We start from the raw sequence: 27,012 nt of genomic DNA on the forward strand, positions 1-27,012 counted from the left end.
AAAGGGAGAGGGAGAGAGAGAGGAATATCAATGTGAAAGAGAAACATTGATCGATTGCCTTCCACATGCTCTCTGATTGGAAATCAAACCCACAACCCAGGCATATACCCTGACCAGGAATTGAACCGGCAACCTTTCCATGCACAAGGACAATATTCAATCAACTGAGCCACTCCAGCCGGGCTGACTCAATTTTACAACTGCATCCTGCATCCCAGGAAACCCCTTAGTCCTGGGCATAGAGGATGGCTGGTCACACACAGCATCTTTCTCTGAGGGCACCTTACCTGACAAGCCAGGCAGAGATTAAAGTATTTCGATCATAAAAAACCCTAGAGGGTCACTTGGTCCCCGAGCCCCCAGTCCACCAGGATTCCTCTGGGGACCTGTCTAAAGTGCAGCCCCCAAAGGCCCATCGGGACCCGTTGGTTAGAACGTGGGGATGTGTGTTCTCATCCATGAGCCCAGCACTTGGGAGCAGTGATGCAGACTCAGACCCAGTGAGGCCGAGAGAAGTAATGTGACTTACCCAAGGGCACCCGTGAGGGGGTGTCTGCTCTGCCTCTTCCTTTACTTTCCTGTGTCTCCCAGCAAGAGGCACGGACACCCCACTACTCACACCATTAAAGGCCATTGAATTTCCACACTTAGCATGCAGAGACAGAGTTGAGTTTCTCATTCAAGTTTCCTTTCTGTTATTGTCTCCATTTGTCTATTTGTCTCTTTTTAAAATATATATATTTTATTGATGTTTCTATAGAGAGGAAGGGAGAGGGAGTTAGAAACATTGATGAGAGAGAAATACCAAACAGCTGCCTCCTGCACACATCCCACTGGGGACGTGCCCACAACCAAGGCATATGCCCCTGACCAGAGTCGAACCTGGGACCCTTGAGTACACAGGCTGACGCTCTATCCACTGAGTCAAACGGGTCAGGGCTTTCTATTTGTCTCTTAAGGCCACTTAGTCAAAACTGGGTTACCTTCAAACAAAAGTTACACACACCCCTTTCCCGTCCACAACTACTCCTTTGACCATTTTCTGGTCCGAGGACCTGCCCCTCCCTCTTCTTCCCCAAGCCTGCAAGGTTTGGACGCCATATCAGTCAGTGATGTTCAGGTATGAGCAACAGATGCTCTAACGTTCGCGAGAGCTGGGTGTCGGGGCAGCTCACACGATTCAAAGGAAAAGCTGGACACCGGATTTTGGATAGAGGCTCCAGGCAGCAGGAACTGATGGGCAGTCCCTTCAGCGAGATGCTGGCAGAATCCGTGTGAATCAGACAACAGTGTGACTTCCCCCTAGATTCAAGCCTCCAGGAACAGCAGTCTGGTTGGCAGAGATTGTCATCCACAAAACCCCCAGTTAGAGAAGGGCTGATGGACAGTCCTACCTGGCCAGGAGAGGCCACAGGTCCTGCAAGGAAAACCAGGGTGCTTAACCTCATCCTAGCATTCATGTCTTTCAATCAAGTTGCCTTTGGCTACAAGTAAGAGAAAATTCCAATTAACAATGACTTCAGCCACAAAGACCTTTGCTCTTTTAATAGAACAAATAGGAGGTGGAAGGTGCCAGAGTTGGTCTGGCAGCTCAGCAGCAGTACCCCCAACCCCCACACCTCTCATCCTTCTATGCCCTCATCTTCAGAGTGTCAGTGGCAACCCTCTCATGACCCCCAAAAGGCTGCCACAGCTCCGGCCATTCCATCCTGACCGAACAGGCTAAAGCAGTCTGCAAGGGAAAGTACAGAGCTGAGTAGTGGGGGACAGACATTGTGCAGAGCCTGCAAAGCCTGAACCATCTACTGTCCAGCTGATCCCTGCTTAAATACATTATGTCTTATCTTCTGGGCTCGGCACATGGTTGTACAAATAAAATTGGGTTCAGCCCGGCCAGCATGGCTCAGTGGTTGAGCGTCGACCCATGAATCAGGAGGTCATGATTCGATTTCCAATCAAGGCACGTGTCCAGGTTGTGTGCTCGATCCCCAGTGGGGGGGCATGCAGGAGGCAGCTGATCAATGCTTCTCTCTCATCATTGATGTTTCTATCTCTCTCTCCCTCTACCTTCCTCTCTGAAATCAATAAACACATATTCAAAAAAAAAAAAAATTGGGTTCAGCTAGCAAGAATGGGCAGCAAAATGGTGACAAGGGGAGGCAGATAGTCAACTAAAATATTCGTTATCATCTTTCCAATAGACTAAAGCAACACCCATAATAATAAAAGCTTAAATTGGTCCTTAATAGTCCCCTCAGGGGCCCGGGACACACTGCGGTCAGTGATTTATTGGTTTCTTCACTTTTCTTCTCCCAGGCCTGTGCGTCATGATTGCAGCTTCCATCTACACAGACCGACGCCAAGACATTCACCACGGAAACATGGGGTTCTATCTTCAGGCCGCAGAAGGCTCGTACGGCTACTCCTTCATCCTGGCCTGGGTGGCCTTCGCCTTCACCTTCATCAGCGGCCTCATGTACCTGATCCTGAGGAAGCGCAAATAGACCGCCAACGCTCCATTGCTCTCACGCAGTACAGAATCTACATCCAGATAACCGTTTTGTATATAATCCGTTTTGTGTGATTTTTGTTGTTGTTTTTTGTTTTGTTTTGTGGGTTTTTTTAGCAAACATATTGTTTCCTTTAAAAGCCAGAGAGAGAGAGAGAGAGAGAGAGTTTTTGCATTCTTGAGATCAGAGAACAGACTATGAAGGCTGGAATTCAGAACTCCCGCCGTGGGAAAGTCCCAATGAGGCAAAGCCAAAAATCCAGCAATGCTCAAATCCTAAAATGCTCAGCGGCGTGTTTCCTTACCACGGGGACAGGATGTGAGGACGAGGCCGAGAAAGCCAGGTCTGGGCCACACCATGTCCTCCTCATCTCAGCTTCCCTTTCCCGAATCTCTGGGTGTCAGTGGTGGAAGGTGGGGTGAGCGGCGGCCAGGTGAGGGATGAAACCTCCTCAGGTGTTTAGCCAAGTTCCATATGAGAAACAGGTGTGGACCCTGGTGTTCCGCCTGTATCCAGACCACAGCCCTAACTGCCTATAACGGGCTAGGTCCAGAAGGTGCCACCGAAATTTGCAGACGGCGTCCCCTGCTTGCCTTGGGAGGGGGGTTCAGATGTGGGCTTACCCTGAGGCAAAGACTTTCCTCTTGTGATCCCTAGGACACCTTGTAAAATGCACACTATCGGGTGCCCACCCCCAGACCTACAAAATCCCAGTTTTCTGGGGTGGGGCCCGGGAGCCTGCCTTACTAACAAGCTTCTTTGTGATGCTTATGTGCCTTAAAGCTGAGGGCCACAGTCCAGAACCCAGGGAGCAGAACTGCCTCTCAAACATTAAAGCTCTAATCATCAAGTTGGGAGGCGGCTCTAGAGTAAGGTGATTAGACGTCCCTCTTTTGGCCAAAAGTGGGACATCTGGTCTCCTTACTCTAGACCCCACTGCAGACCAAAGCCCTGGCCTCCATCAGCTCTGGATTCTTCCCTGTCCCTAACTCAGCTGCTTTCATCTGGACCACCCAAACTCCAGGCCCAGGCCCCACACCCCAATAGCCAGCCATCCTGGGAGGCACAGCCTCCTTATAACCCTAAGTCAGAAGGCCTTTCCCTTCTCTTCCTGACCTGCCTTCTAAGCTGGTGGCCTCTACTAACTCCATTTCTGGAGCCTCAGAGGACCCATCCACCATCCATTCATTTACCCATTCATTCATTCATTCATTCATCAGCATAAGGCTTGGTGATAATTTCTCCTGGGCTCATTTCTAAGGAGAAGATGAATTAAAAAACCAATTAGGAAAAACTATAAAAACTGTAATGAAGGCTTCGAAGACCATACTCAAGGATTGAAAAGCGAGGCCAGTGGGTGGGAGGGAACCTGCTTTGTGCCTGCCTATCTTCAAATGCCCTGGGAGGCATGGAGATCACCCTAAACATTGCTCGCTTAGCCCGTGCAGCTGGCACTTATTGGGCAGCATTGTCTATTCCATCAAGAGAACGTTTAGTTCTGTGGAGCATCCCAGGGTCCTGATAGCCAATGAAGCAGTGGCAGGAGCCCCGTCTGCTGTGGTTCTCAGACGTGAGTGAGCCCAAGTGCCACTCGGGGGAATCTGCCTTGTCAGGGTCTAGGTGGGTGGGTGTTCCAGACAATTCTGAGACTCTACTGACAAATGCGGCTTTGGGGAGTTTGTCCTTAGATGTAAAAGCACCGTGAGGTGCGGTGCGTGGCAATGCGCCTGACCGTGGGGCGTGCCCCATTGAATGAGCTCTTTGTGCGTCTCTGTCCTTTTCCTCTGGTGCTCTGAGCAGGCTTCTGGGGAGGTATGCCTGGGCCAGTGCAACCTGTTGGCCACGTCTCGGCACAGGTGCTGCCTAAATGCTTCTGCACTTGACCTGCTGAGTGGCAGCCATCTGCCATCAGCCCAGGTCTGTGTTGAGCAGTCTAGGGGCCACCGTGGACTCCTTTTCAGTGCAGAATTTGGGTTTTTCTGTCCATCTACTCAATTCATTCATTGTTCATTTTCAACAGAGTACTCCACGCCTGCTATGTTCTAGGCTTTGAAAACACTGGTGAGCAAATCCAGACATCCTCCCTGAGGCAGGACAAACCCTCCCTACAGAGAGACCACCAACACAGGGCAGGCTGACATCAGACCAGGATCAGGACAGAGTGCACCTCCTGGAAAACTCAGGCACGGGGTGGGTCAGAGCAATCACATTCCTGGGGTTTGGAGGATGCTATAGGAGCCGCTGGAGGAAGGTGGGTCTAACGTGCCCCCAGCTTTCCAGCCAGGTGGCTTTTCTCTAGCTTCCTGGTGGCCACATGGAAACAAGCAAGCAGCCCTCAGAACCAGAACTCTGGTAAGCCTCATCCCCAAGTTTTTTCTTCTCCAGAACTTGAGGGGTACACGAGAATCTGAAACGACCCCTGGATTTTCCTGGCTGTACAGCACTTACATCCACATCCACTGCGATGGCAAGGTTTTGTGACTCATGAGAGCTGCCTGCCCTGCATTGCGGAGGTGGGAAAGCGGTAATGCATCAGGGAGAAAATACCCACATTTCTTCTCTGTAGGCAGAATCAGCCCTTGGTGCTTATGATCCATTACTCAAGAACTTCAACAACAAAGAAAACTGAGTCATCCAGGAAGCAAAAATTAGGACCAAATATATTACTGGTAACAACTGTATTTGAAGGAACTGTAGTTTGCGCATTTTAGGACATTTTTATACAGTACTGTAATTCTTTCATGGAGGGGCTACGGATGGAGACAGACTAACCCGTCTTGTTACATTAAAATTACTTTGGGTCTCTGTGATGTGAGTTTGGAAAACTGATGTATGTGTAGCTCTGAGTGAATGTAAATATTTCTACCTGAACATAGGAGAATTGGAGACCTCCCTCCCAATCCTCCATCCTCTGCGTCAGGTCGCTGGCCTGTGTGCATCCCTAATTGACAGGCCGAGGTCCTGGGATGCTCTGTGTTAACTAATGCCGAGGACACGTGGACCCCCGAGCCTGTATGTAAACACACTAAACATAGTAGCTTTGATAGAAGCTGTAGCATCTTTTAGAATCTGCCTGGGTGGGGAATGACTAAACTTGCTAATCGTTGAAAGGTTACTTATAACACAGCGTGTTGGGCAGTTTTGTATATTGCGGGCGCGGTGGTGATGAGGACACGCAGGGAAAGGCCTAGAGGTTATGTCTGAATCTTGGTTTGTGGACAAATGTGATTTTTAGGGTAGTTAAATACTTTCTCCTTAATGTGCCTTTAAAATAGTACATTTTCTATGTTTTGTATAATCTGAAACTGTACATGAAAATAAAATTTAAAACCAAATCGCCCGGAGCCACAGCCTCGGATGTGCCCACGCGTGCCAGCATCTAGGTTGGGAATGCTGCCATGTCGAGTGGTGGGGTGCGGGGGGTCATTTGATTTCTCATCAAGATGAAGGTGTGGTTTTTACGGCAGGTAGTTGGTGCCTGGCAGTTCGTCAAGAGGACAGACTCCCACTGCCATTGCTTCCTGGAAGAACTAACTGCAACTGCCCCAGACCTGGGCTTCCAGAAGGCCGCATCCTGGGTTAATGATCTGCTAACACCATCTTAAACTTCCTTAATGATATTTCAGCAAACAGCCCCACATTCTCATTCTGCAATGGTTCCCACAAATTAGGTAGCCAATCCTACTCTCTTTTTCTTTTTTTCAGATATGGCTTACATTCAGTATTTTTTGTATTAGTTTTGTGACTGGGTTGGGTCTGGGCCCCGAGGGGGTCTGTCTAGGGCTGACCAGTAATGTGTGGGTTCTTGACTTTGTGTAGGAAGGATTGCACAACACCAGTCTTGGTGATTTGGAGAGAACGTTTATTCAAGCGAAGGACAGTGAGACAAAGGAAGGGCTTAGGGTAGAAGAAGCAAGGAGAGAGCCTGGGTGGGCTGCTTTGGCTCACTGAGAAATAGGTTACAGTAAATGAGGTGAGCTTACTGGGAAGTCAGAGAAAATGGGGGCCTTGGAGACAAGTTCAAAGAGTAAGCCTGGGATGAGCTGCAGCTGCCCACTGCTCCCCTGGTTGCAAGTCTCATGAGAACCCATAGAGTTTAGGGGGGGGAAAGCAGAGATGCAGGTGTAGGGGGTGCTCTAGCAAGAGCATGCCCTGGATCCTTTGTCTTGAGGCTTTTTATCTTTCTCTGGCCAGTGGGAATCCCAGAGAAGGTCTCATAAGAGGTCTTAGCAGAATATTCATTAGCTTTCCAGGTGTGACCTTCAATATGTTGATCCATCAAAAGGTGCGTATATAGGTATCACAAGTTATTTCCTGGTTAGTTTTATTTTCAAAGAACATCATTGAAGAAAAATGGGACAGAGGTTGTTCTGCCCCCAGACAGTCTGGAATGTGGAAACTATTTGTTCCTAAGTGTCCTTGGTTAGGGAAGAGGAAACTTTGTGATTCATTAGCTCACTGTAAACTCAAATTGTTTGGCCTTGTTTAATTATTTTGCCTCAGTTTCCTTTATAATACTTGTCAGGGAATTTCCCCTGGCTTTTTACTAACCTGCCACAGTTTCAGGTGTACGACATAGTGGCTAGACAACGGTATACTGTACAAAATGCTCCTCCTGATACTTCTAAGCCAGCCTGTTCTTTAGTTTGTATTTAATGAAGACTTCTGCTTTAAAGGTTTGGGTGATGATGAAAATAAGACTGTCTGTATTAGACACCCCGCTGGAAAAAAATCAGCCAGAAAAAGAGAGAATGGAGAGATCTTTAATTTTTTTCCCTAAGGAATGCCAAAATTAGTTAAAGCTACCTATCTAAGGAACCCATGTTTCCTTGTCTCCACACAGGGGTTGCAAACTAAAACTTCCAGGGGCCACTGCCCATATTCTTTGTTTCTGGGGTTTTGTCCATTTGGTAGGGGGGTGGTAGTCACTCCAGACCACGGTGAGCTGGTCCCACACCAGACAAAAATCTGCAGAAATATCTTGGATAAAAAGGTATTTTCTGAGGAGCAAAAGGTCCCAACCCCACACCAACCTTTCCCCACCAGCCCAGGGTCCCAGCACCAGAAAGAGAAGTCCTCATGACCTCTGGCTATAAAAACCAGCAGGGATTGTGACTTCCGGAGTCTCAGGCAGTACCTTTTAAATGGCTGGCTCAGACCTACTTGGACTTGTTCACTCTGAATTCCAGCACTGGGGCACCAAGGGCATATGAGGAGGAACTGAGTTGTCTGGCATTGAAGCAAAAGCTGGAGGGGCAGCTTTATCCCAAGCAGAAGTGCTGGCAGAGGCCATTGTTTCTTTGCTGAGTCCTCCCCCAACAGAGCCAGCAGGCAGGTACCATATCTGAGTCTCCATCAACCTGGCTATCACTGTTCACCTGCCCCGGCGATTCCCTGAGATCCTGCCCCACCCAACTCTGGGTCCAACCCAAGTCATTTCCAATGGCTTTTCCATATAAACAGCCCATCTTGGCTCATGCTTGGATGTTCCTTAAATACCGAAAACACACACAAAAAAATAAAACAGTATCTGGCCTCCACATGCCATGTATATCTTGCTAAGTGGCCTCAGGTCCAGCACTAGCAGCAGCTGACCTTTGTTCAGAGCTTGGCCTCTGCTGGGCATCTCCAAGACCAACACAAGTAGCAGACACCTACTTGTTGCTTTGTAGTTCATGCCAGGTGGTCTAGTGCAGGGCACAAGTGGCAACTGACTTCCTGGGAGGCCTCAGAGATACACTCCTAGTGGAAGCTTCAGGCCACATCAAAGCACCACCTCATCTCCTCCATAAGGGACATTCTCAAGGGGAAAACTGAGCAGGCACCAGAACCCCATTGAAATAAGTCCTGCTACATGAGGTTGGCTGCTGCACAGCTGATCCACCAGGATGGTCACAGCCATTCCTCACAGCCAATTAACCCAGTGATATATCCCTCCCAACTGAGGTGCTAACAGCAATCAAGGCTCAACTACAACAGGAGAGTGTATATAGCCCACATGGGGTAGCAGCACACATGGAGTGCCCAGCTCAGGTGATCAGGGAGGCTATGTCACTGGACTCTTCAGGACACCTGCTATGTAAGACCACATTACAAAGCCCAGCGGACATAGAAGCTCTACCCAATACATTAGAAACAAACACAGGAAGGCTGCCAAAATGAGGAGACAACGAAACGTGTCCCCAATGAAAGAACAGAACAAAACTCCAGAAAAAGAACTAAACAAAATGGAAACAAGCAATCTACCAGATGCAGAGTTCAGAACACTGGTTATAAGGATACTCAATGAACTTAGGGGAAGAGTAGATGAACTTAGTAAAAACAAAGAGGTAGAAAATATTAAAAAAACAGAACTAGAAAACATAGAAAGAACCAGTCAGAAATGAAGACTACATTGACTGAAAAGAAAAATACATTACAGTAGAGTAAATGAAACAGAGGATCAAATCAGAAACAGAAAACATCCAATCAGAACAGAAAAAAAAAATCCAAAAAAGTAAGGACCTTCTGGGACAACTTCAAGCACACCAACAATTGCATCATGGGAGTACCAAAAAAAAGAGAGAACAAGGAATTGAAAACCTATGTGAAAAATAATGACAAAAACCTTCCCTAACTGATGAAGGAAACAGACCATACAAGTCCAGGAAGTGCAGAGTCCCAAACAAGATGAATCCATAGAGGCCCACATCAAAACACACAATTAAAATGCCAAAGGTTAATGACAAAGAGAATCTTAAAAGCAGCAAGACAAAAGCAGTTATCTACAAGGGAGCTCCCAAAGGACTGTCAGCTGATTTCTAACAGAAACTTTGCAGGCTGGAAGAGATTGGCAAGAAATATTCAAAGTTATGAAAAGCAAGGACCTATATCTAAGATTACTCTACCCATCAAAGCTATCATTTAAACCTGAGGAACAGAAAAAGAGCTTCCCAGACAGGAAAAAACTACCAATATTACATGAAATCATGAAATGTTAAAGGGTCTTTCTTTAGAAGAAGAATATATATATAATTATTATTCAGTTTTAGATACATGTGTATCTATTGTATTAACCATCAATTTAAATGCAAATGGATTGCCGAGACCGGTTTGGCTCAATGGATAGAGCGTCGGCTTGGGGACTGAGGGGACCCGGGTTCGATTCCGGTCAGGGGCATGTACCTTGGTTGCAGGCATATCCCCAGTAGAGGGTGTGCAAGAGGCAGATGACTCTCTCTCATCGATGTTTCTGGCTCTCTATCTCTCTCCCTTTCTCTCTATTCAAAATCAATAAAATATATTTTAAAATAAAAATAAAAAATAAAAAAATAAATGCAAATGGATTAAATGCTCCAATCAAAAGACATATTGAGGCTCAATGGATAACAAAACAAGACTCTTTTATATGCTTTCTACAAGAGGCTCAGTTCAGATAGACACACAGACTAAAAGTAAAGGGATGGAAAGAGATATTTCATCAAGATGGAAATAAACAAAGGAAAGCTGGAGTAGCAATATTTACACCAGACAAAATAGATCTAAAAAAAAACAACCCATAAAATAAGTGAACAAGCAGAACAGAAACAAACTCATTGATACAGAGAACATTTTGATTATTACCAGATGGGAGGTGAGATGGGGGCTGGGTGAAAAAGGGGAAGGGATTAAGAAGTACAAATGGGCCGAAACCAATTTGGCTCAGTGGATGGAGCATCGGCCTGCGGACTGAGGGGTCCTGGGTTCAATTCTGATCAAGGGCATGTGCCTTGGTTGCGGGCACATCCCCAGTGGGGAATGAGCAGGAGGCAGCTGATTGATGTTTCTCATTGATGTTTCTAACTCTCTATCCCTTTCCCTTCCTCTCTGTAAAAAAATCAATAAAATATAAAAATAAAAAAAGAAGTACAAATGATAGTTACAGAACAATTCCAGGGATATAAAGTACAGCATAAAAATATAGTCAATAATATTGTAATAACTATGTATCCTGTCAGATTGGTACTAGATTTATTAGTAAGTTATATAATGTCTAGTCACTGGGTCACACACATGAAACTAATATAGTATTCTACATCAACTATGACTGAAAAATAAAAATTATTTAAAATATAAAAATAACAATTTAAAAAAATCAGCACCAATTGTCATAGGGACACAATTAAAAAATTAGATATGATTAAAAATAACTATGCAAGTTATTGCTTATTACCAACTGTTGTCTGCAGGAGGGTTTTAGCCTTTGGGCTGCTCTTTCTTAATTAAGAAAGTAAGTTAGTAGCAGATGTGTAAGTTTAAAATGATCAGGACTTGCTGGAAGCCACCACTTGCAGATACTGTCAGTGCACCAAGGACCACCGAAGGCTGAAGGACCTTGGATGTTAACAGGGCTGACGCTAAGCACTGATTGTTGAGATGGTGGTGGCTCAAGGCAATTCCCTAATTCCGTGGTCAAACTGTGGCTTGTGAGCCACATGCAGCTCTTTGGCACCTTGAATGTGGCTCTTCCACAAAATACCACAGCCTGGGCAAGTCTATTTTGAAGAAGTGGTGTTAAAAGAAGTTTGAGTTTAAAAAATTTGGCTCTCTAAAGAAATTTCAGTCGTTGTACTGTTGATATTTGGCTCTGAGTTTACCAACCACTGCCCTAACCTGATAATCCTTTTACTATTTACCAAACTTTACCTTTGATATGTCTGTATGCATTGCTAGAGGGGAGGATGTGTATCTAAAATGAAATAAAAAGCAGCTGGGATCCAGTCTCAGATGTGCCTCTTCTGGAAGAGGTCTCCCCCTAGCCCCCGTGTGCCTCCTAAATTCATATTTCTTGTGTAGCATTTTTGTTTGTGAGTCAGCCCCTCCTTCATATCCTGAACTCTGCCTCGAAGATTGCAGCAAGGGCTGAACCTGCCAGACATAATTAGAAAGTTAGTAAGAGAAAAGAGAAGACAATGACTTCCTCCTGTGTGATGTGACTTCAGGTACCACCTAAGTCAGTTGGGTACCACTGAGGATACCAACTTAGTTGCTTAAAAGAACGTGAATGTGTTATCTCATTTCTGCAGGTCAGAGGTCTCAAGTCAGTTTTACCGGGTGTCGACAGGGCTGTTTCTGTCTGGAAGCGAGGGGAAGAGTCCATCCCTTCCCTTTGAGAGTGTTTGCCTTTTCCAACTTCCAGATTCCACCAACACTCCTTGGCAAAGGGCCCTTTCTCTGTTGCAAAACCAGCAGCACAGCATCTGCTTGCCTCTCTGACCTCCTGCCTCCTTGTTAGAAGGACCCTGTGATTACACTGGGCCCACCCTGATGATTCAGAATGATCTTCCCATCTCAGGAACCTTAATCACATCTGCCATGTAAGGTAACATATTCACAGCTTCCAGGGTTTAGTTTGTGGACATCTTTGGAGAGCCATGAGTCCCCCTACCAATCTTCTCTTCCTTATATGGGTCCATTTGAAGAGGACATAAGTCATATTAAAAAGTATAAACTTGCCCTAACTGGTTTGGATCAGTGGATAGAGCGTCAGCCTGCAGATTGAAGGGTCCCAGGTTCAGTTCCGGTCAAGGGCATGTACCTTGATTGTGGGCACATCCCCAGTGTGTGTGTGGGGGGAGGGGGGAGGTGCAGGAAGCAGCTGATCAATGTTTCTCTTTCATTGATGTTTCTAGCTCTCTATCCCTCTCCCTTCCTCGTTCTGGAAAAAAAAAAAAAATCAATAAAATATATATTTTTAAAAAGTATAAACTTGCCAGAACTGGTTTGGGTCAGTGGTTAGAGCTTCGGCCTGGGGACTGAGGGGTCCCAGGTTCGATTCCGATCAGGGGTATGTACCTTAGTTGCGGGCACATCCCCAGTGGGGGGTGTGCAGGAGGCAGCTGATCGATGTTTCTCTCTCATCGATGTTTCTTACTCTCTATTCCTCTCTCTTCTCTCTGTGAAAAATCAATAAAATATATTTTTAAATAAATAAATAAACAAATAAATAAAGTATAAACTTGCCCTGACTGGTTTGGCTCAGTGGATAGAGCATAGACCTGTGGACTGAAGTGTTCAGATTCAGATTGGATTCCAGTCAAGGGCATGTACCTTGGTTGCAGGCACATCCCCAGTAGGGAATGTGGAGGAGGCAGCTGATCGATGTTTCTCTCTCATTGATGTTTCTAACTCTCTGTCTCTCTCTCTCTTTAAAAAATCAATAAAAAATATTTTTTAAAATTTTTTTAAAAAGTGTAAACTCTAACATTACCACCGGTGTAAGGGAATTCAGATGTGCGCTTTGTTCCTCCCTTCTCAGATTTCCCGTTTCTCCTCTTTCTGAACTGCTTTTCTTGCTCCCACCTAAGGCCACAACCCAGTATGTCTGTGACCTACCAAACTCTCCCTGGAAAACAGGGTATACGATGTAAAATGCATGTGCCTCAGAGCCAGATAGGCCCCAGATCCAATCCAACTCTCTAATTAGGAGCCCAGAGGCTTGAGCAAACTACTCGGCGACTCCTTGAAAATTGTGTCTGAATCTGCAAAACAGGGGTAATGCTTGGCTCTGAAGCTAGTCAATTCTGCCTCCTTTTTACCCAATATCAACGGGATGGGGATGGGGAGGTGAGGGCGGAGCAAAGCACTGAGGCCATGGATGTAATCTATTACTGCAGACTTCCATGTAGGGCCATAAAATAGAGAATGGTGTGTGTGTGTGTGTGTGTGTGTGTGTGTGAGAGAGACAGAGAGAGAGAGAGAGAGAGAGAGAGAGAGAGAGAGAGAGAGAGAAACCCTTTAGGGTACAGATGGAATACTTGTGAAAATGCAGATTTTAGACTTGTTACATCTCTAAGGTCATGACCCAGAATCTAAATTTTATAAACCTTTCGGGTTATTTTGCTGACCACAAAAGTTTGCAAACCATCATTTTAAGGGATCAGACTTATGTACATAAATCAGATAGATTTTTATTTTACTTTTAGCAGTAAACCTGGAACAAGAAGTATTTTATATATAGACGTGTATATGGATCTCTACTCCCCCTCCAAGAAATATGTATCCAAAAAGTTTCCTCCTTCCAATGCATTTGCTTTATGGACAGCAGAAGGCTGAGTGGCCAGAGTGAATGAGCAAGTAACGCTACCGCCTCCTAGTGGCAGTGTGTGGCCACACAACAGAACAATAAAATACTGGAACAAAGATTACATCGTTTCACATCCAATTTAGCCAAATCCAACATAGCTGACAGAAAGCTAACGTTGAGTTATTCCTCATCACTTTACATTTAACTCTATTATGACCAGAACATTGCTGGGGACCTATTTCCATTGAGCTCAATTTATTAATCTTTAGCCATGTGATTCTTGCGATCTTGCTTTCAGTTACTATAATATTACTACATCGAGATAGACTCACAATTTGCGACTGGATGTCCACGTAGAATTTACTATTTCTCAGTGTTGGCCCACTTGACATCTGAGCCAGATAATTCTCTGTCGTGGAATGTCCTGTGTGTGTCAGATCTTTAGCAGCATTTCTGGCCTTGACCCACTAGATGCCAGTAGCACACACACCCCCAAATTGTGACCATCCAAAATGTCACATTGCCAGATGTCCCCGGGGGAGGGGAGGCAAATCGCCCTCATTGGGGAATCACTGCTGTAGGGTTTTGTACACCAGGAAATATGGTGATTGGCTGCCCTAAGGCATCTTGAGGGTGAGGGTGCTGTTGGAAATTGCTAGTGAAACATCTCACACCACTGGGCAACGTGAATGACAGCCTAGCACTGTGGCCCCTGACATATCTCTGAACACCCAGGAGAACAGCCCAGGGCGTTCCCGGCCCCCAAACAAACTGCATGTGCGCTCAATGTTTGTTACCAGCTAAAATGAAGAGACCAGAGCAACCAAAAGGAAGTTACTTTCTGTCGAGGTGCTGGCAGCAAAGCAGCACGGGGTGTTAGATGGGTGGGGTCAGACTGGACCTGGGTTCAAAAACCTTGGTGCTTGGGTTCTGGCTAGGAAAGAATCCTGACCCAAGACTCAAACTATAAGAGAAGGTTTATTTGGAAAGTCACAGCAGAGGTGGAAACAGTGAGCTGTAGAAGAAATGGGCTCAGGAAACAAGTTACAGAGGCAAAAGAAGGGGCCCTAGTGCTCAGAAGGGAGGAGGATCAAGGTAACGCGCCTGGGAAGAAAGAGGAAGATGGGAAAGGCTTGCGTGTGCTCCTGGGAGGGAGAGTGTGCTGGGGCCCCTGTCCTCAGGGCTGTTCAGGCTGGGGTCCCAGGGGAGGACCTTAATAGAATATTCAGGAGCTTTCCAGGTATGTCCTTCCAGGCTCCTGATCTCCACTGATTGGTCATTAGTCCATGCAGCTGGTCCTGAGGTCAGCCACGGCAGCATATGCCTGGTTTTGCTGCTTCTCAGGGCCTGGAGCGGAAACACAGCTGAGGCCTGGGTGCTATCTCCAGGGGTTGATGCTTAAGGAGTGGTCTGCACGGGCCCACTTGGGAATCTCATAATGCCCCCTTGGGTCCCTTGTTCCTCCCCCAAGGGGGTCTGCTGCATGACTATCGACAAGCCAGGGCAGGAAAGGTCAGGGGAGGGTCAGAACCCCATAGCCAGCGATGTGAAAGGTCAGGGGGTCCAAATCACATGACCAGCAGCGCTCGGGGAGGGAAGGTCACCCTGGGAGCGGGGTCTTTGTTTTCCCACTTTTGCCTGTTGCAAGGCACCCAGGGCTTTCCCTCTGGTGACCTTCTGTGCCTGGCCCATCGTCCTTGCTCTGCTCAGGTCTGTCTAACCGCCTACCATAGAAGGACATAGTGTCATTGCACCAGGGGCTTGGACACGTGCAAGAAAAGGGAGGTGCACTGTGACCTTGGCGCAGGGATACCTTAAATGTTATGTTTTGTTTTTGCCAGGAGGGGGAGTTAAACTGCCATGATATGCTGCTGCCTCATCCAAAGAGGAATGGAGGGTAAAGGACCAATGCAGAGGTGAGAGTCCAGCCCAGGGGACCCAGAGTTGGTGATGCAGGATCGGGTATTGACCAAGCCACTACCGCACCTCTGTCCTCTTAGCTGTCTGGGCTTGTGTTTCCCTGGAGCTTGCCTCTCCTCTTTGCCATCTCACAGCAGCCTTTGTCTCGAAAGCTCAGATATCTGAAACATGGACCTCACTGAGCTCGCTGCCTACATTCAAATCTGGTCCCTGCAGCTCCCTGCTGTGTGATTTTGGGCAAACTGCTTGATGTCTCTGGGCCTCTGTTTCCTGGAGAATGAGAGCAGCCATAGCAGAGAGAGCAGGGGGTATACAGTCAGTGCTCTACCGGATCCAGCCGGCATCACAGGTCCTGGAGGTAGGGCTAGGAGGTTTAAGAGAAATAAAGACAAGAGAAAGCGGGGCTTCAGGAGGACTGCTAGTCCATGATGAGACTGCAGCAACTTTATTAGTTGCAGGCGTACATTTATGCGGCTTTTCTGGGCATTTCTCCAAGTGCCCCTTTCCCAGGACAAGGCCGCCCGTCAGCTCCTCAAGACATTCTTGGAAAAGATACATAGAGCAGGCATCTGGCTAGATATCATTGAGAACAGCCTAGCTGAGAACATCCAGATAAGTCGTGCATCACGCGCACTCTCTAACAATGGGGTTATGGTCTGCCCTGTCCCTAGCTGACCCTGAAGGCTTAGGGGAGAGCAGGTAGGCGTCCCTACCCTGCGCTCAATCCCCTGTAGGAGAGCAGGTAGGCGTCCCTACCCTATGCTCCATCCTTGCCCTCGGGCCCCACGGAACACGGCTTCCCACAGTGCTCAATAAGGGTTATCCATCCCTAATTATTGTCAAGTCATGGGCCAAGGACACCTGCCAGGGATGTGGCAGATTCAAGGCTTGAAATTTTAATGTTCTGACTCCAAATCCTGGGTTCTCATCCTCACCACATGCCCAGGCCACTGGGGAAGCTTCTGAAGCCTGGATCCCACCAAGGTTGCCCTTTAATCAGTCTGGGGAGCAGCCTGCGTGGAAGGTGTTAAAATTCTCCAGGTGAGGAGGATCCAAGATGGCTGCGCCCAGGTAAACACCTAGCCGCAGCCGCACACAACAATTTCAATAAAATACAACTAAAATATAAAATGGACATTACCCAAAACTACAGGAAAGTCAACTGACTGGAAATTCTACAACGAGAAGCAAGGAGAAAACCAGAAGGAAGCGCGGAGGAGCTGTAAGAGCCCAAGGTAAGGAGACACGCGGCATGCGGAGAGGACGGAGCTGGAGAGGAGGGAGGCCGAGTGCCTGGCTGGTGTTCCCTAGCGGGAAGGAGATAAAACTCTGACTATGTTGGGCCCCAGTTATGACTGCTCTGAACCCCAGATCTAGGCCAGACCCTGGGGACCCAGGCTCATCCATAGGGAGCTGGGCTGTAAGGCGGAACCCCGGAGGATTGGCGAAAGGAGGTCCTGGCGGCGCTCACATTGCTTGCAGAGAAGGGATGGTCGGCTGTGCTGCGGGATTGCCCTGGCCAGAAGGAGACTGGGGCTCCAGTCTGCTCTGAATGCCACCTCCAACTCCACTTCCAACTGAACTGAACCCCAATACCGGGCTCATTGGGGGAGAGCATAGACTGTTTGGCAGCAGGCGAAAATCGAGGGCACCTATCTCTCAGAGGCCCTTTGCAGCAAGTACTGAAGGACCCCCAGTCTCAGGAGTCGCATAGGGTGGGGCTGACGGAAGCCAAGGCTGTAGGCTCCACCCTGAAATCCCATCCCATCTGTAACTGCGAAATGTGACAACGAAATAGATCACAAATGAAAGAAATGGAGGACAAAATGCGACTGGATATAGAGTTCAAATCTACGCTTATAAAGTTTTTCAAGAATTTCCTAGAAAAGATGGATAAGACCTATGAGGATATGAAAAGGGATCAACTAGAATTAATAAGGAGTCAATAAGAAATGATAAGGGATCAACAAGAAATAAAGAATACATTGTCTGAAATAAAAAATATTATACAGAGTCCTAAAAACAGAATGGAAGATCGCAAGAATCAAGTCAAAGATTTGGAACATAAAGAACCAGAAGACACTCCTCCACAGAAGCTAGAAGGCAAGAGAATCCAGAAAATTGAAGATAATGTAAGAAACCTCTGGGACAACTTCAAGCGAACCAACATCAGAATTATGGGGGTCCCAGAAGATGAGAGAGAGCAAGATATTGAAAACATACTGAAAGAAATAGTGACAGAAAACTTCCCCCACCTGGTGAAAGAATTAGACTTACAAGTCCAGGAAGCGCACAGAACTCCAAACAAAAGGAATCCAAAGAAGACCACACCAAGACCAAACCATAATTAAAATTCCAAGAGCAAAAGACAAAGAGAGAATATTAAAAGCAGCAAGAGCAAAGAAGGTAGTTACCTATAAAGGAGCACCTATACGATTGTCAGCTGACTTCTCAACAGAAACCATGCAGGCCAGACGGGAATGGCAAGAAATATTCAAGGTGATGAATAGTAAGAACCTACAGCCAAAGATAATCTATCCAGCAAAGCTATCACTCAGAATCAAAGGTCAGATAAAGAGCTTCAGTAATAAAAAAAAAAAAAAAAAGCTAAAGGAGTTCATCAACACCAAACCAGAATTATATGAATTGCTGAAGGGGGTTCTTTCAGAAGAGAAAATAAATAAAGATAAAAATTATGAACAACAAATACGTAACTATCAACAAGTGAATCTAAAAACCAAGGAAATTAAAAAAATCTGATGAACAATATTAACTGTTGAATATAATAGAATCAGAGGTATGGAAGGGGAGTGAACTGACATTCTTGGGGAAAAGGGGAGAGGGGGATGTAGGAAGAGACTGAACATAAACTGTGCACCTATGGATGAGGACAATGGGGAGTGGGGAAAGGGCAGAGGGTGGGGTGGGAACCTGGTGAAGGAGAGCAATGGTGGGGGGGGAAAGGAACATTTGTAATAATATGAACAATAAAAACTTATTAAAAAAAAATTCTCCAGGTGATCCTAGTGTGCACGTGGGCGAAGAAGCTCTCTCTGTTCCACGTGATGACTCAGGTGCAATCGAAGGACGTCAGAATTGCGCAGTATTTAACGAGATGAGAACCAGCAGCGAAGAAAGGGTGTTCACGTGGGATGGGTTATCATTGTCTGGCTTATTTCATTTAGCATAATGCCCTCCAGGTTCATCCAGGCCGTAACACATCACTGGGTTTCCTTTTATGCTTGAATAATATTCTACTGCACGTACATCCCTTGTTTTCTTCCTCCATCCTCTGTCCATGGCCGTTTAGATTGTTTCCACCTCTTGATTCCACTTACATGAGCTCCCTGGAGTAATCCAAGGCATAGAAACAGGAAGTAGATGGTGGGCCCCAGGGCCGGGGAAGGGATCTTGGAGAGCTGCTGTTCAGAAGGTTCAGAGTTTCAGTTATGCGAGAAAGTTCTAGAAAGCTGCTGTACAACATCCTGCCATAGCTAACAACACTGTATCGTACACTGTGTTAGGAGGGGAGATTTCATGTTATGGATTTTATTTTTTACCATCATAGCTTTAACATATTTTTTTTTATTATTGATTTCAGAGAAGAGAGAGAGAGAGACAGAAAGAGAGAAAGATCAGTGATGAGAGAGAATCATTGCTCGACTGACCCTTGCTCGCCCTCTCCCCCTCCCTGCTTTACTGGGATTCAAACATGCAACCCAGGCATGTGCCCTAATCGGCAATCGAACTGTGACTTCCTAGTTCATAGGTCAGTGCTAAACCCTGAGCCACACTGGCCAGGCCACCATCTTAATTTTTTTTGATGGCAGCATTAAGGGGATGGTTCAGACAAGTGCTCACGACTCCAGAGAGGGCAGAGGTCACAAACAGTGGGGCCTCCTGGAGGAGGTGGTGGTGGCTGAGCTCACCTGAACCTGGGCTTTCTGGGAGGAGAGGCCCCAGGAGAGCAGAAAAGGGTGGAGCCAGCTCGTGGAGCAGCTGCCCGGGGTTTCCTAGGGGTGGATGGGAGAGGCAGGCTGCGGGAGTTCAGCCAGAGCTGCAGACATTGACCCTCCCAGAGTGGCCTCCGCTGGTTTGAAGGTGTGGCGTGCCTACCCAGCTCCCTGCTTCTCGGTGAGTTGACACAGTAACCAGAGCACCTGGTAAAGGGAGGTGACTCAGCCCCCAGTTCTTGTCTCAGTCTGGCGTGGCTTGTTTTCTGGCAAAGGAGGCAGAGGGAGCCAGTGGGCAAAATGGGGCAAAATGCATCTACTTGCCAGATTTCGCCTGCAGCTCAGCTGGGTTCACATTTAGTCTAGAGTTCTGTCTCGTTGGGTGTGAAAACGCCTTTGTAATTTGCTCGTGGGAGAAAAGTCATTTCTTCAAGTGTGTTCCAGGGAGTCACTGCCGTGGAATTCCCCGGGGAGTGTGCTGAGCATGCAGGTTTCTGGACCCCATCCCAAATTCACGGAGCGGGACCCTCCAGGGTAAGGCTGGGAATCTGGCATTTTCACAAGCTTCCCAGGGATCTGGGCTGCAGGCTGTCAGTGGGTCACAACTGGGCATATTCCACAGGGTGCTTAGCCCTGTAAACTAGCGCAGGCTGCCCCAATCAGGGGGGTGGGATAACCCGCCCGCTGAATGCCCTTTCTTCTCTGCTGGTGCTGGCCTTTGTCTCACCGGACGTGACAGACACACAGTGGGCCTCAGAGGAGATCTGGAAAGGCGATAATGCGACTTTAGTTCAACCCAAAATGATACGTTTTAAAGAGGAAAATCTCATCTCCTGCTCAAGACTCACAGGTTTTCAAAATACCTCATCACATTGATGTGGATGCTTAATGCGGTCTTTGTCTCATATGCAATCCCCTTGCTTGGTAACACCCCAGGTTCGTTTTGGAGAGTCCTCTCTCTCTCCCCCTGGGGGCAAGCTGGTGGACAGGCCAATCAAGGTGTCTCAAATGTGTGACCCAAGCCAGGCCGGTCAGTGCTTCTCTCCGAGGCAGTGAGGATGGAGATCCCCTTTATTCTCTTGATCAGCTGCATCTTAGCTAGTCTCCTTTTGATGGCCTCTCTGCCCCTTTCCACTGTTGGACATGTGGAGGGTGAGGTTAGAGACAATGGGACAGGGGATGTTGGGGATGCTGAGAGCAACATATGCCCCACACCCCTCTGTGCCCAGCCCCTCAAAGAACATCCCTGGGGGAGGGCTTTTTGTTGTTGTTAAACTTCTTTCCTTATGTCTGCACAGCGACACACTGTTCTGGAAAATTTCATTCTGTGCTTGTCACAGGGAGAGGGGAAGCGCTGATGTGGGCATGGTAATGTGAGCCAGTTCTGTGCTATTCATTTTGCCATTCAACTTCGTCCGTCAGAAAAGCTGTACCTTTCCTCACAGACAACGCAGAGTGCGTTGCTTCCATAGTCTCCTGGAGTTTTGAGTCTTCCCACTTGCATTGAATTCTCAGCTGACATTAATGGTCTTTAGTATCCATCATTCGCTTTCAATTTGGTGTAAGGGTGCAAGAAGGAATGGCATGAGGAGGGAATGATTTGCCTGATGATAAAATAAGTCCACCTGCAAGGGCTTTAATTTCCAGAAAGAACTGACACTCCAGGGTGGGAAACACATCCAGGAAAGAGTCTCTGACTCTTGAGTTTAGAAAAGCCAACTGTTAGGGCAATTCCAGTTACAATTTGTGACTCAAGTAGAGAATAAAAATACATTGAGAAGCTGTGGAGGTCTGTGAGGAAAGTGCGAGGGGGTACCTAGATATCAGCCAAGAGGGGCTACAGGGACACCATGTTTCAAACATGTGATTTAGTGTGACAATCGATTGGCTTCCACACCAAAAAGTTTTAATTTTAATTTCAGAAATGTGGAGAAGATGCATGACTGCCACCTGGTGGCCATTGTCCTAAATTGTTCGTTAAGATCTGCTAGGCATGAATTTGTGACACTGGAGGTTAAAACACAAACATTCGAAAGCCCTCAGCATTTGGCATTGGCTTGGGCTGTATACATTTCTCTATTCAATTAAACTCTTCATTGTAAGCCAAAATAATTTGGTTTGGTCAGGTAATTTTTTAAAAAAATATTTTATTGATTTTGTACAGAGAGGAAGGGAGAGAGATAGAGAGCTAGAAACATCGATGAGAGAGAGTCATCAATCAGCTGCCTCTTGCACACTCCCTATTGGGGATATGCCTGCAACCAAGGTACATGCCCTTGACCGGAATCGAACCCGGGTCCCTTCAGTCCCCAAGCCAATGCTCTACCCATTGAGCCAAACCGGTTTCGGCTAGTCAGATAAATTTTTATTTTAATCAGATATTCCTCAAAGAAGAAAAATGATTCCAGTGATTCCTTTTATGGTCAGTCTACATTTTCTTCTGCCATGTTATTTATCCTGGAGAATAAGGTTGGGGTGTATGTTCTGCCTCCTTAGTGGCTTTTGGGCAGAGTAACTGGACCCTGGGGTCTGGACCTGATATATGTAACTAGAGGCCCAGTGCACAAAATTTATGTATTGGGGGGGGGGGGTCCCTCAGCCCAGCCTGCACCCTCTCCAATTTGGGACCCCTCAGGGGATATCCAACTGCCAGTTTAGATTGGCAGTCAGTCATCCCTCTCACAATCCTGAATCACTGGCTCCTAATCATTCACCAGCCTGCCTGCCTTGTCAACCCTAACTGCTCCCTCCCTGCCAGTCTGGTCACTCCTAACTCCCCCCCCCCCCCCAACTATCACCACCAACCTGGTCGTCCCCAACTGCCCCTCTGCCAACCTAGTCATCCCTTCACTGTCCCCCTGCCAGCCTAATCAACCCCAACTGCCCCTCCTGCCAGCCTGGTTGCCCCAAGCTACACCACACCCTGCCAGCCTGCTCATCCACAACTGTCCCTCTGCCAATCAGGTCACCCCTCACAGCCTGCTTGTTCAGTCATTTGGTTGTCCCTCACTAGCACCCCTGCTGGCCTAGTCGCCTCACACAGCCTGCATGTTCAGTCCTTTGGTCATCCCTCAGGCCAGCCCTGGGATGCTGGGGAGCTGAGGGGACTGGGGGACTCTGGAGGCAGGCATGCAGAGTGGCCAGACCTGCACGTCTGCTGCCCCGGTGGGGCTGAGGGGACTGGGCACTGCCATCTTGTGGCTGTGGGCATTACCATCTTTGTGAGGGTGTGATGGTCCATTAGCATATTCCCTCTTTATTAAATAGAATGAAGGTTCCCTGAGAGTTATTTATTCTTTTCCTGCCCCCATGTAACTGAAAGACAATGACACTTTGGTTCTTCTTTTCTTGAAGGAGAGATTTAAATCAAGAAACAAAGTGTAGCAAAGTAAGACAGATTTCATTGGCCACAGCAGATATATACTTAGGAGAGGGGAACAAGGAAGGGCATAGAAGAAGCAACAGGAGGGCCTAGGCTGGGCTGCTTTGGCTCACTGAAGAGTCAGAGAAAAGGAAGCTTTGGACACAGGTTCTGGGGGTTAACCCAGGATGAGCTGCTGCTGCCGCCCAATTGCTTCCCTGGCTGCATGTCTCGTGGGATCCCTTAGACTAGGGGTGTCGAACTCAATCAGAGAAGGGGCCAAAATCTAAAATCCAGCCTAAATCGTGGGCCGAATGGTTTACTGAACAGTCATAAACTGTCATTGTGATGGAAACGCAGCGGAGTGAAGTGATGACAGTGCGGTGCGGGCCACATTGCAAGGCCTGGCGGGACGGATTTGGCCCGCGGGCCTTGTGTTTGACACATGTGCCTTAGACAGAGAGGAAGGAAAAGGGAATGGCACGGACATGCTTCCCTGGGGGAGAGTGTGCACTGGGTCCTTCATCCTGAGCCTATTTAACTCGCTCTTGCAGGTGGAAATGGCAGGGGGTCTCAGGGAAGGTTCTCGATAGAATATCCATCAGCTTTCCAGGTGTGCTCTTTCAGGGTCACTGAGTGATCAGAGCCAGGGCAGCCATGGCATCACTTGTCTGGCTTTTCTGGGCCTGGAGCTGATATATAACTGAGGCCTAGATGTTGTCTTTAGGAAGGAAAAGATAACATGACTAAGGATATTAAAGTCAGGGAATCCAAATTGTATGACCAGCAATATGCTAGGCCAGTGGTCAGCAAACTGAAGCTCTCAAGCCACATGCAGTTCTTTGGCCCTTTGAGTTTGGCTCTTCCACAAAATACCATGTGCAGGCACACACGTACAGCGTGATTGAAACTTCGTGGTCTATGTGTAGAAGTCGGTTTTCGGCTCTCCAAAGAAATTTCAATCATTGTACTATTGATATTTGGCTCTGTTGACTAATGAGTTTGCCGACCATGGTGCCAGGGGATTAAAGGTTACCCTGAGGGGAAGGTTCTTCTTTGCTCATTTTTGCCCCTTGCTCGGCATCCAGGGCCTTCTGTACCTGGCCCATTATTTTTGCTCTGTTCGTGGAGGTCTAACTGCCTATAATACCTGAACATAATTTCTACCATCCCAGTCCCAGCTGCTGTTCTAACCATTGCATTGTAATTGTCACCCTGCTAACTCTCCCTCCCCCCATCACTCAAGCCCATTCTCTAGTCTGTTTTCCAAAGTGATCTCAACCCTCCCTTCTGGTCCTGTCACCCATCTGGATTGAAACCTTCAGTGGCTTTTTGTTATTCCCAGTATAATGACCAACTTCTCAACTTAAACAATGGTCTCATAGTGCCCCAGGTGAAATATAAATTTTTAGGGTGAAATAGGCAGGTTTAGGAAATTTTAAAAATTAAGGGGTCCATGGAAAAAAACAGGGCTACCGAGTTGCAAAAGGGTACATTTCCATAAGACAAGGGAGCAGGGAGCCAGCAGAAGTTACAGTTCCGTAAGACAAGGGAGCTGGAAGTAGCAAAATGTGCTGTGCCAGCACTGCCAATAGTGAACCTGAATGGGGGCGGTGAAGGATTGAGAAAAGACAGATAAGAGAATGAAAGCTGGGTCTCAGTGGGGCACTGCCCTCTCTGATGGAGAGCTAGCTACAGCACCATGGACTACAAGCCGTGTCTTTATTTTATAGCCAGATACCACAAGGCAAAGTAAGGGCATGGTCAAGATGTTTACAACATTCTTGTGGGTTTCGGATCCTCCTCAATTATATGCACCTGAACTCTATCAAGTCCACATGACTTAGGCATGTGGGGCCGCATGCTCAGACCATAGGTTCAAGCTTACAACTATAGCTGTTGATTATAATTTTGCTGGGAGGGCTCTGCCCTTCCAGCTGGGATTTGCACATGGCCACGAGAAGACTGTGTCTTCTCATTAGTCCAAGGCTTGAACCTCTCCAAATATTATAGCCGCTCTCCACAACAAAAGATCCAAGTGTACAAAATAAAGGGAAGACACCGAAGGACTTGTATACATGCATATAAGTACAACTAATGGACACAAAACTTTGGGGAGGGAGGGTATGTAGGGGGGGGCAATGTTAAAATATGTACACAGATAATAATTTAATAAATAAAAAAAATTAAATAAAAAAAGACAGCTCCTCATTCAAAGAGGGAGGAAGAAGAGCCCAAAGGGAATTAAAGAACAATAAGGGAGAGGAAAGAGGGAACCTCAGGTGAAACTTGAACTCTTGAACTCAAGAGTTGCTATAGTGACCAAATCAAAGGGAATATTGACCAATCAGAGGGGATATTAGGACACAGAAACTTGCAGTCTTAATAAACTGTGGAAGGAGGGACTTAGTGGAACTCTTTCCCCCTTCCCACATGGAGTCTGTGTTTGTTCTTCAATAAACTTCCACCTCTGCTATACCATCTTCCGTCCGACGCCTGGGAAGCCATCCTGCCCAGGAGAACACCATGTGTTCCAGTCCGAAAATCCTGTATCACAGGAACCTTTGTTGCCTCATAAATGAGCCACAAGCTTAGTGGCTTAAGAGAGTTTCATTTTGCTCATGATTTTTGTGGGGCAGGAATTTGGGTAGGGCTCAGCGGGGCCGTCACTCTGTTCCACGTGGCTGCAGCTGGCTGTTTAAGACCAGGGATCTGCTTCAAAGATGACTCCCTCTTATTTCACTGGCACTAACAACCCCCCCATCCCCCCAGCCTGAATTTTAAAATTGTAGGAAATTATTCCTTTCAAAGAGATTTGAGAAAACTATCCTGGTATATAGATTATTTCATTGACTATAAGGATGGGTCTAGCTTGTTGACCAGTAGTGTAACTGAACCCATGTTGGTATACCTGATGGACAGTAAGACCAATCACTAAAGCATATAGTGTGACAGTGGTCAGCAAACCCTGGCTCGTGAGCTGTGGTTTGCCACTCTCTTGACTAATGAGTTTGCTGACCATTGGACTAGACTAAATGTTACCGTGTAGTTGGAAACTGTGATGATTAGGCAATTGTGGCATATTGTGTGCGAAGAGGTAAAGGGTAAAAATGACGGTGGTTGGCAACCACTGGAGTATGCAACAAGGAAAGGGAGGAAGGGAGAGAGAAACATGGATTGGTTGCCTTCTGCATGTGGCCCTCCTGGGGATAGAATGCACAGCCCAGAAATATACCCTAACAGGGAGTCAAACTGGCAACCTTTCAGTGCACAGGATGTCGCTCAAACAACTGAGCCACTCTGTCCAGGCAGAAAGGTAACCAAAACAGGAGACAGGGAGAAAGCTCAAATCTTTCTTCCCAAGGAGGAAAATATGAGGAAGTTTGCCCTAGGTAGCTCAGTTGGTTAGAGTGTCACCCCAATACACCAAGGTTTTGTTAGGGGCAAAAATAGAATATTGGGAATAGCTATAGTTATAAAAAATATTACTCATGCTCTGTTAACAATTATTGCCTTGTTGTGATTCAAGAAAGGACATTCTAACCTAGCTGGAAGTTGTATGCCCAGGGACCTGGCAGTCAACCTTGGACATGGGAGTCAACCTTAGAATGTGGTCCATTCTCACTCAAGAACTGCCTATTGTCATGGAAAGATGGACAACCTTATTGCCCAAACAATGGAGTTTGGCCCCAGCCTGCATTGCCTACTTCCCCATGCCTGAGACACCCTTTTGCATATTTCACCATGTAACCTTTGTCCTACCCTGTATAAGCAGCTGGCTTAAGGGAGGCTGCAGAGCAGATTTTTGTGGGTGACCTGCTGCTCTCCCATATCTGGCAGTGTGGGAATAAACGTTCATATATGATTCAACCCAGTCTCTGCTTAATTGGTTCAAGCAGTGACAGGCAGCCGGACCCACTGGTTGTCCAGTTTCAGTTTCAGGTCCAGTCCCTAGTCAAGGCACCTACAAGGAGCAAGCAATGAATGCATAGATAAATGGAACAATAAATGGATGTTTCTCTGTACAATAAAAATAAATGAATAAAAGACAAGGGATTTTAAGTCTCCCTAAGGCAATTTAAACCAACTATTCCTAGATACCTTTGGTTAGGAAAGATAGTTGTTAGGTCTGATCAAATCATTGAATCGATATCCCTCCCGCAGGAGAACTGGCTTTTCAGGCCTTTTCACTATGGAAATTCCCTTTGCTGATACCACATTTCA

The 27,012-nt window shown here is 46.8% G+C and overlaps 1 protein-coding gene and 1 long non-coding RNA gene across 2 annotated transcripts in view; one reads left to right on the plus strand and one right to left on the minus strand.

Moving 5' to 3' along the window:
* Nucleotides 1-2,653, plus strand: part of EMP2 (epithelial membrane protein 2) — a 33,918-nt gene extending 31,265 nt beyond the window's left edge. The window contains exon 5 of the mRNA XM_036409759.2: nt 2,317-2,653. Coding sequence (XP_036265652.1) covers nt 2,317-2,504 — 188 coding nt within the window. The 3' untranslated portion in view covers nt 2,505-2,653. The remainder of the gene's footprint in view (nt 1-2,316) is intronic.
* On the minus strand, nt 2,616-5,845 carry LOC123651169. Its single transcript, XR_006739693.1, has 2 exons — nt 3,436-5,845; nt 2,616-3,372 (listed from the first exon to the last, which is right to left on the minus strand). It is a non-coding gene; the product is annotated as an uncharacterized LOC123651169 (long non-coding RNA).
* Nucleotides 5,846-27,012: the final 21,167 nt, after the last annotated feature.

Source organism: Pipistrellus kuhlii, unplaced genomic scaffold, assembly GCF_014108245.1.
Source record: "Pipistrellus kuhlii isolate mPipKuh1 unplaced genomic scaffold, mPipKuh1.p scaffold_m20_p_4, whole genome shotgun sequence".
Taxonomy (NCBI): domain Eukaryota; kingdom Metazoa; phylum Chordata; class Mammalia; order Chiroptera; family Vespertilionidae; genus Pipistrellus; species Pipistrellus kuhlii.